Source organism: Salvia hispanica, chromosome 5 (assembly GCF_023119035.1).
Source record: "Salvia hispanica cultivar TCC Black 2014 chromosome 5, UniMelb_Shisp_WGS_1.0, whole genome shotgun sequence".
NCBI classification, from domain to species: Eukaryota; Viridiplantae; Streptophyta; class Magnoliopsida; order Lamiales; family Lamiaceae; genus Salvia; species Salvia hispanica.
In genome coordinates, this window is record NC_062969.1 from 25,581,287 (window position 1) to 25,591,636 (window position 10,350).

Consider the following 10,350-nt stretch of genomic DNA (forward strand, 5'->3'; position numbering starts at 1 on the left):
TCTTCTTCATCCAATGCGAAATGAAACCATATCTACATATAGGGGCGGACATAAGAAGAGCCATGGGCCCCATGGAACCCTCAATATTAAAAATAAATAAATTGTAGGGGTATTTTAGTAATTTCACATTAAAATTACATTAAATATTAAATAATATTTAATTAAAGTTAAACATGGATAATTAGGAGTATTTGAACTCTGAACTTCTCTACCAAAACTCAAATCTGCCGCTGCTCATTCTCCATCTTTCTCCAATTTTCCGATACAAAATTTAATTAGGAGAACTGTTTCGCCTTGCTAATTATTATCCATCAAAATTTTCAGGCGTTGCTTTGAATGAGCTTGAAAATCAACCTAAAAGCTTTATTTTTTATGTCCGAATAGAAGAAAATTTTTCATAAGTATCAGGGATCGGTGATCTTTCACAGAAGATGGTTTGGTTTCAACAAGAAAGCATGAAAATTTCCCATTAATTTATTGTTAGTCAAGTTGTCATTGATCTTGCTAGTGCCTTAGTGGAAAGAACATTTTCAGAAATGAAGTTCATCAAGAGTTCTCTACGTAATAGTTTGAGAGACTAACTATTATAGATTACTTAATTCCTTACATTGATAAGGATGTCTTTGTTAATGTCACTAATGAAACTATTATGCAGCGATTCCAGAAGATGAAGAATAGAAGCAAAATGTTATGATATGATTGTATTTGACTTTATATTTAAAAATATTTTTTTATTTTTATATATTTTTAATATTATTATAAATAATTTTTAATTTTATTAGTATAAATTATTTTTGGACCCCCCATTGTTAAAATCCTGCGTCTGCCACTGGCTACATATGTAATCAAATATTTTTGTGAGAACAAGGAAAGGAAACATAAAATAATTGTTGAAGCTGCGCTGCTGCGGTGCCTAGGCCTATCCATCCACGGGAGGCTGTGTTTCGAGAGCATATTATTGCCTATGAAAGGCTCGTTGCGAATTATTTTTGTTCCCACACCTGGCACAATGGGCTCTCGACAATGTCGAAGTGCACTGTTGCATTAGGCAACAGACGTAGAAAGGGTTTCCAAACCAATTTGTTGAGTACCTCCATGTTGCGGATACGAGAGTGGTACCAATCATACATCGTCGATGTAATGCAGACATTGGTAATACTACAGTACATAGTATGATAATTGATAATGAATTACTATAAGATAACTACTTGAAGAGAAAAAGATGTTGAACCCAATTCATAAATAGCGCGACAAGTCTTCTCTCTTTTCCAAAAATGTCATGATAAGCTTTCATCCACAAGGCCGGAGACATGGCGAACTCCAATAACAATCTATCCAAGTAATTTAGACACTAACACTCAAGAGGTTTTATTTTAGGAGTTTTGATTACAATTGAGATAGTTTTTCAAATATAAATTTAATTAGTTTTAATTGTTTATTTTATATTATTAGTTGTGACCGAAAAAGAGGGTAAATTGAGTTGGTTGCAATAGAGTTGTTGTGATAAAAATAAAAATGAGGGTTGAAAAATAAAGTTATTGCTGAAATGAGGCTAATTATGAGAAGATTTCCTAAGCATAGTCCATTGGATGTCAATTTAACATCTAGCTATAATTTACTGATTAGATTATAATATATGAAGTGAGATATGATATCGATCTCACTGTCTAAACATCTATTACAGGATTAGATTATAATATAGGAGTACTATGCAGTTATAAGTAAATAAATTATAGAGTTGATTTGTACTATCTAGATATCGATCTCCCTGTCTAACTCTAACATATGTGAATAAATATTTTTTTTTGGTTCGACGTGGCTGCTACATTGGAATTTTCTGACCATATTCACGCCTGTCATCTTTCAAATTGATTTGATCTCACGGTGCCTGCATACTAGTTTTTTTGAGAAATCAGCCTCTAGTGCAAAAATTAAAAGAGAAAAAATAGTTTTGCTCAATTTATAATTAATATGAAAATGATAAAATAAACATAAATTACTAGGTAAACAATGCAACTCTTCTTAATCAATTTCACCAAAATATGAATGCTAATTAGATGAACAATAATAGTAGAGTGATAGGCGGCGAAAAATTGAAGGGCAGAAAGAGTAGTTGGTTTGATGAAAATAAGAGTTGTGGCTGAAATTAAATGGCGCCAAATGTTAAGGTCGGTAGCAGCGTGCACGCAACCATTGAGGGGCCCGGGAAAGTCACGTGTCTCGGCGTGCTCAATGTCACGTGACACCGCCTCTTGTCTGTCTATTCTATAATTCTATTGCATGATTGTCACTATTACCCACTCCACTCACGCCAACTCATTAATCGTCAATTCGCACTACTGTTTTGCAAAATGGAAAGCTAGTGTATTTTTGTGACTTTGGTCTTTGTATAGTACCTAATTTTTTTATTTTCGAATAAATCATTAAATATTTGGCAAAGTTTTATAGGTTTCGTGATTTTTGCTTTGACCAAATTCAGTAGGGTGCGTAATTTTAAAAATAAAAAATAATGGAGTTTACTCAAATAATTCAATAGGGTGAGTAATAAAAAGTGAAGGATAAAAAAGGAAGAGAATGATAATTTTTTAAAAAATATCGAAAAAAATAACAATAATACTATTTAAAAAAGTAAAAAACAAATTGTCCAAAACCCTTAAAAAAGGGGATTTTCCCCAAACAATAAAAGGATGTTTTTATATTAACCCTTTGTTGGGGTAAGGGTATTTTTGTCGGAATTTTAAAAAAACTCATTGAATTTTAAGCTTTACTTAAATCTATTTGTTTTAACACTATACTCAAAATTTCCATTTTTTAGATGATTTTGAAAATACAAATGTCTCAACATTTTTTCCCTTTCCCCATTTTTAAAAAATCCAAGACCCCGCCTATTCCCAATCGTTTTTTTTTGAAAAAAATGATTTTGAGGGTTTTGGGGCCAATTTGATCTTTTTAGCTTTTTTAAAATTTTAAATAATATTATACTTTATTAAATTAAATTTAAAAATTTTCATTCTTTTTCCCTTTTTTTCCTTCACTTTGTTTCTTTCTAATTCTATTTTTTCAATATATTTTAAAATAGAATATTGTATAAATATAATTATTTCATAAATATTTAAATTTAAATCGAAACTCAATTATTATAGTTGCTCGGTTAGTCGGTTATATACCAAAAGGGACTAATGGAGTTGAAGTTAAAGATCTAACCACGTATATTCTTAGCTTTTGTTTTGTATTCTTGCGCTCAATTTTACTACTTTGAAACACAAGTGACATGTTACATTCTATTAACAAACTATTCATTCAGATTGTTGGCATGATATCTTAATGCAACTAAACCCGTGATCTTTATCAACACGTTTGCTTCATTCTAGCACCAATGTCCGTGTTTCATCCATCTCCGGTTAACATAGTCACGCTTTAGAAGAGAAGTTAAATTTATCTTGGAATTATTAAAAATATCCTCTCAGTTTTTAAAAAATAGCAACTATTACCATTTTGGGTCTGTCCTCAAAAATAGAAACTTTAGAATCTTTTTATTTTAGGACATGAAGCCCACAATCCAGTAACTTTACTTTTACTACTTTTTATCTTCTTCTCTCTTACTTTATGTATTTTTTTCCCTTTTTCTCTTACTTTACCAAGTATTACCAAATGAAATTTGTCACGAACAAAATTTCTTACGGCTGCGGCTTTGTACTCGGCATTTTTTAGCAATTGATGCCGAATACACAAAGCAATCATTGATGATGAAAAGTTAGCATGTCCTCTATCATTACGATGACCTTCACAACTATGGCGTTCCACCCACTTCCTAATTTCCCACATATCATCATGGGCCCGTTGTGTCACAGAAACTTCCCAAGAACATTCATTCGCTTTTTCAGCGTCGGTCTCGCTGATAATAGCTACCCCATCTTCAGTCCTCCCCGCTGGATATTTGCATTTAGCATGCCACCTTCTTAATTTGCTCTCCACCACCCTAAATTGTCGATGTTTCCTCAAACTCCACATAGTGATAGCAGTCTTCACATGCAACTTGCTATCAAATTTTGTTCCAGCATTAATCCGATACGGATGTTCCTCATCCGAGTACATAGTGTTGTGTTCATTACCAACATCGGGTACTCCAAAAGGACCACTCGGTAATTTGCGAAAATATTTCAACCCACTGTGAACGTATTCTGGAAGTGGTTGCTCACCTTGCACGACAGGTTTATATATTACCTCCTCATCACTGGAAATATCAGCTTGAGAATCATCACTTAAAATAGTGTCAGATGATGACGACGACAATGGTGGATCACGGTCTCTTCGTACAACATCAACATCAACATTATCCTGAACATTCACTTGATTATTCATTCCAACATCAGTAGCATCAGCAACATCTGCTTGCTCATTCATACCACAATCAAAGCTCATATATTCAACCCTCGTAGATGATCCAACACCGTAATCAACAACTGGTGGGATTTCTACATTTCTTAAAGGCGAATACTCAAGAAATAATTCAATATGACGAGTAGAATTTTGAGCCTCATTGAACATAAACATCACACTGTCATCACTGTCAACCCCAGTACATATGTAACTCATACCGGTACCATAGAGACAATGCCTCCATGATATTTCAATGGAATGTTGATTCATATCTATTCTTATCCTAGCACATATCATTGCAACTACTTCAAAGAATGAGACACATGAATTCAATACGATAGAGCCTCTCGCACGAGGTGGATCATAACCAATACCCACTTGAGGAAGTTGAACTATTCTACCACCCCAATACAAACTCACAAATACTGGCATCATTTCTGCATAAAAAAATATACAACATAATAACAATTAGAGACAATTTTTTTCTATAAACCCTAATTTAGTAAATTTGACAAGTTTGGCATTAGAAGCCCTAATGTTATGCAATAAACAACGAATAAGTGAGAAATGTTGAAAGATTGAACAAAACTTACCGAAAGATAAGAGGAAATGGCCAAAAATTGGCAAGAATCCCCGGAAATCGACCAACAAATCGCCTGCCCCTTTCTCTCTTGCGCAGAATGAAGCTTCTGCCTCTGCTCGCGTCTGTTTTAATTCGACGAAGAGACGCATGACGCTTATGCGTCTTACCCTAAGACGCATGACGCTTATGCGTCTTCTAATTAAAAAAAAATTCAAAAAAATTCAAAGACGCATGATCTCTATGCGTCTTACCCTAAAACACATGACGCTCGTGCGTTTCATTAAAAGGAGACGCATGACCTTAATGCATCTCTCCCAAAGTCGGATTTTAAAAAAAATGCAGTATAAATATGGAACCTAAGTTTTACTCTAGAAGTAAAAAAGAAATACCCCAGTTGTAAGGCGAGAGAATCCTCTTTTCGCGAATAAATTAAAAACACTCTGCATATGTGACTAAAGTGTAATTTGCTTAGCGAAGTGGCTGTTATATTTATTATATTCTCTTCGTTCCTGAAAATTTATCACTTTTTTTCATTTTTGTCTTTCCCTAAAAATTTGTCATATTTCATTTTTACTATTTTTGGTAATAGACCCTATATTTCACTAATTAATTTATATTCATATTTTATTAATATAAAATTTATATAAAAGTAGGATTGACATAGTACTTATATTCTCAATCCACTTTTCTTATAATCAGGTTAAATGACGATAAATTATAAAGGATCGAGAGAGTACCGGTTAACAATACACGAGTACACATTGATAAAATGTACTCCATTCAATAATCATCACAAGTACTTCAACATCACAAGCGTTATTAACTGTGAATTAAATTCAACTCTCTACACATGCATCGTACTCCTCTGTCAGCGAATACGGGTAATTTTTTTCATTTTAGTCCGTTCGCAAATAAAAATTCTATCATACATAATTAAATGATAATAAGTCTCACTTTTCACTTATATTTCATTTAAAACTAATATATATAATTAACACTCTTATTCTACGAATTTTTTTCGACTCACTTTTTTAACATTTTATAAAATAAGTGCCGCCCATTAATCAGATTCGTGGCAGATGGAGGGAGTACAAAATTACCACCCGCCAATGTAAATCGTCATCTTTTGCCTGTTTAACTTTAAACTTCCGTAGCAAAACAGTGAAGTCAATTTGTAGCGCTATAGCTTTTTGACTCAACATTTTCACAAGATTCTAAAATAACCTTTTTTATAAATATTAGACATACGTCTACGTACATATATTCGGAGCTGAACATATATTATTATTTTAATTTCAGACAGATCCGGCAAAAACATTTATCACCGCTTCAATCTTTAATGCATTAAATTACTCTACTTGGATGGAGTAATAATATTGGATCTCCTCACTTTCTCCTCCCACTTAAAAGAGAGAACAAGAATATATCAGCCCCACCTCCATTTCCATTCCTTCCTCTCACCCCAAGAAATAAATCCACATAGATTTGTTTCTTAGATTAGACACATTGCATTTGTACTCCTGAGTTGAACACATCTACACTTACCAATTTTTATCCAAATCAATGAGAACACATCTAGGACTACAATAAAGTTCAGCCTTCTCTATTATTCTTTTACATTTTTGCTGAGATCTGGTGTAGGCTTGAAAGTGATGGGGAAGCTGGTGGAGATTGGAGTTGTGTTTTGTGTTTTGTTTGTTTTGAGTAGATGGGTCGCTGAAAGTTCCGAACTTGATGCATTTTTCAATAGGAATAGCAGCTCAGATGTGTCATTCTTGGAGTCCATGTCGCATTTGGAGTCTGTTTATGGAGTTGCTGCTGCTGCTGTTCCTCCCGATGCTCTCATGGTGGCTCTCACTCTTGTTCAGGGAGCTGCTGCCAAAGGGGCTGGTAATCCTCTAGATTCTTCTAGCTTTGGGATTTATGTTTGAGTTGCATGTTTCTGGATTTATTGCAAAATTGAAGATATGGTTTTTTTCTTAAAAATAATAATTATCGATTATTTCAGTTTTAATTTGTTGATTTGTGCGATCTATGCTGAATCATTCCAAGATAATCTATGTTTTTATCTCTTGCTTGTGTCGTAATCTTACTAATTATTAGTTGGTTAAAGTTGGTGTTAGGATTAGTTGAGTGTGAGAATAATGATTTGAGTTACTTTAAGCTGTCAATTTAGCCAGTTTTTAATGCACCACTTACATTCAATTGGGATGCTTTAGTTGCACGCCGTTGATGTTATTTCACATGTGTGATGAATAAATTTGTGAAGCTTTGGTATTAAATTCCACCCCCAACTTGAATATTTTAGTTGTAAGAAGTTTAACGAGAACACCTATAATAAATGATTTGTGTCATTTCTTGTATAAGCAGTTTAAGTCTTGATTCCAGAAAATTACATAAATGCTGGTTAATAAGTATACTACTTTCAAAATTATCTCTCTGATCTAAGTCAGATGAATTTCTCTTTGTATCACTTTTGTAGTTTGTTTGGACGGAACGCTACCGGGCTATCACTTGCATCGTGGGTTTGGGACTGGAGCAAATAGTTGGCTCATCCAGCTAGAGGTATGTGCACGTCTGTTTGATGGTGGACCATTGCTGATTAAAGTTATACCAACTGTGGTAGTAGTCTTTTAATCCAAGAAGGAACTTATACGACCAGTTGAAGTGAAGTTGTTTTTCGTAAAAGAGTTACATTTAAGGCAACAAATAGCCTTATGCTTGTTGGTGTCTTAATTTTTTAATGTTATCTAGTTACATTTGGCAGGGTGGAGGCTGGTGCAACAATTTACGATCATGTATTTACCGTAAGAAGACACATCGTGGGTCATCTACATTATTTGAGAAGCAAATTCCATTCACAGGGTTACTTAGCAACAAGGCTGAAGAAAATCCAGGTACTACATAAATAGAGTAGTCTTATCATATCAAAATTATATTTGGTTTATCATAGCCCTTATTTTACTTTTTTCATGTGCAGACTTTTTTAATTGGAATAGAGTAAAGGTTCGCTATTGTGACGGTGCTTCCTTTGCCGGGGACAGTGAAAATAAGGTTTGAAGCATTCTCCCTGCATGATTTAAATTACTTTTTATGATAATGGTTGTTCAAAACCCAGAGTTTGTTGTTTAGGCTGCAGGTTTGCAGTTTAGAGGGCAACGGATATGGAGGGCTGCAGTTGAAGACCTGATGTCAAAGGGCATGCACAATGCGAATCAAGTATTGTGTTACTTTATTCGTTTCTCTATATTTTATCAAACATAATAATATTTACTTATTTATGAGTGACATTTTTCTACAGGCTCTTCTCTCGGGTTGCTCCGCTGGTGGTTTGGCCTCTATATTGCATTGTGATGAATTTCGAGGTTTATTTCCTGGAAGTACCAAAGTGAAGTGCTTGAGTGATGCCGGATTATTCATGGACGTGTAATTTCCATCAACTCCTTAGTCATCCCCGGTTTTCCTTATACACTTGTAAAGCTCTACAAGCTGTCAGAATCTCAAATTTCGTGTCTTATTTAATTCATTTGGTGCAGTGCTGATGTATCTGGTGGACGGACAATGAGAAGTTTCTTTGCTGGCGTTGTTAGCTTGCAGGTGCTATTCAAACAAATGAATGTTAGCGTCAGGGTTCCGTGTTTGTGTCGCATTCTTTTGTCAGTAAAATTGTGAAAAGGAGGGAATATGTGGATTCTTGAGAACTTATGATGACTTGTTCTTTGTTTCAACTTTCACTTAGCATTGCTTTAGCATTCGTACCTGCTTCTTTTCGTGATGCCATAAATAGTAGAGATGTCATATTGTTGCATGCTATTTATAGTTCTTAATTCTTAAAGATTCTGGCCTATTATGACAGGGTGTTAAAGAAAACCTGCCAAGCACTTGCACCGACCACTTGGATCCAACTTCAGTTAGTCTTCTGCTCGATTTGTCTGGCTTGTGAGACTTACCATGGGCTACTTATGCCCTTATTATCATTTTCTTTTGCTTACCTTTGTTCTTGTGTTCTATTTATTCTTTATTGCAGTGTTTCTTCCCTCAGAATCTGATTTCCAGCATCAAAACCCCCTTGTTTATTCTCAATGCTGCCTATGATTCATGGCAGGTAAACGTAGAAATGTACCCACATTTTGCTTATGGTTACATAAATAAGTTAGAGAAAGAGAGAAGCATATTCATTTCTGCTTTCCATTATATTCAGGTCCAAGAAAGCTTGGCTCCTGCAACGGCTGATCCTCAAGGCAACTGGCATGATTGTAAATTGAATAACGAACGATGCTCAGCATCGCAGATCCAATTTCTACAGGGTAAAACATGCTTCAGCTTAATGATATGTACTGAGCTTGTTTCATGCCCTTTGAGGTGACTCTTGTGCTCATCAATCAAATCGTATATGAAACAGATTTCAGGAATCATATGGTGAGTGCAGTTCGAGGCTTTTCAGGCTCGAAACAGAATGGATTATTTTTAAATTCTTGTTTCGCTCACTGCCAGTCGGAAAGGCAGGATACTTGGTTTGCCGATGATTCTCCCATAATTAACAACAAGGTACGCCGTTGATTCAAAAATTTTATTCTTCATGGATGCTGCATGCTAATATACTATTGACCATAAAATTTGGCTAAACATTATGCAGCCCGTTGCGCTTGCTGTTGGAGATTGGTACTTCGATCGAGCTACTGTCAAGGCTGTCGACTGTGCATACCCATGTGATAGAACCTGTCACAATCTGGTATTCAAATAGACCAGGATAGTTATTCTGCCTCTATTTTTAAAGCTAAAACTTAATCATTTGTTATATAAGTATGATTATTGTTTGAGCTCCCATTGATGCTGTTGTTACTGTAACTTCCAAGGCAATAATACCTCAATTGCCATCTATGATTATCATTGTATTCTGAATACTTGTACCCTTCCATAAGAATGAAGAGGAATTTCATTATGCTTTTTGAGTACTCTTTCCATTGTATTTGTATTTATTTACAGAATATGAATAGGTTGACATATCTTGTAAAGCAGGCTGTGATTTTTATACTGACAGGATAATATCATGTGTCCTTTTGTGCTTGGAAAAGTATACTTTATTCAGAATTGTGTGTACTACTATGATTTATCTATCCATAAATGTGAAAAGTGTCAATTGTTCACACTACACTAGAAATAAGAAAGTGCAAGTTTGTCTAGTGGTAGAGTGGTGATGCCCAAAAATTTCAAATTTGAATCCACGCAACTTTTAATTTTCTACTCCCTCCGTTTTTTAAAAATAGAGAGGTTTGAAACAATACGAGTTTTAATACACAATTTGGTAAAGTAAGAGAGAGAGGAAGAAAAATTGGTAAAGCAAGAGAAATGACGAGAAAAATTGGTAAAGTAAGAGGGAGGAAGAG

At 34.5% G+C, this 10,350-nt stretch overlaps 1 protein-coding gene across 1 annotated transcript; it reads left to right on the forward strand.

The window, feature by feature from the left end:
• Window positions 1–6,299: 6,299 nt before the first annotated feature.
• On the forward strand, window positions 6,300–9,905 carry LOC125190227 (pectin acetylesterase 12-like). The gene is made up of 12 exons (XM_048087470.1): window positions 6,300–6,853; window positions 7,446–7,528; window positions 7,731–7,860; window positions 7,944–8,017; window positions 8,096–8,182; window positions 8,265–8,389; window positions 8,500–8,560; window positions 8,820–8,873; window positions 8,991–9,068; window positions 9,165–9,270; window positions 9,366–9,511; window positions 9,600–9,905. The coding sequence occupies exons 1-12, from the start codon at window positions 6,616–6,618 to the stop codon at window positions 9,705–9,707; spliced, it is 1,290 nt and encodes a 429-aa protein (XP_047943427.1). The 5' UTR covers window positions 6,300–6,615; the 3' UTR covers window positions 9,708–9,905.
• Window positions 9,906–10,350: the final 445 nt, after the last annotated feature.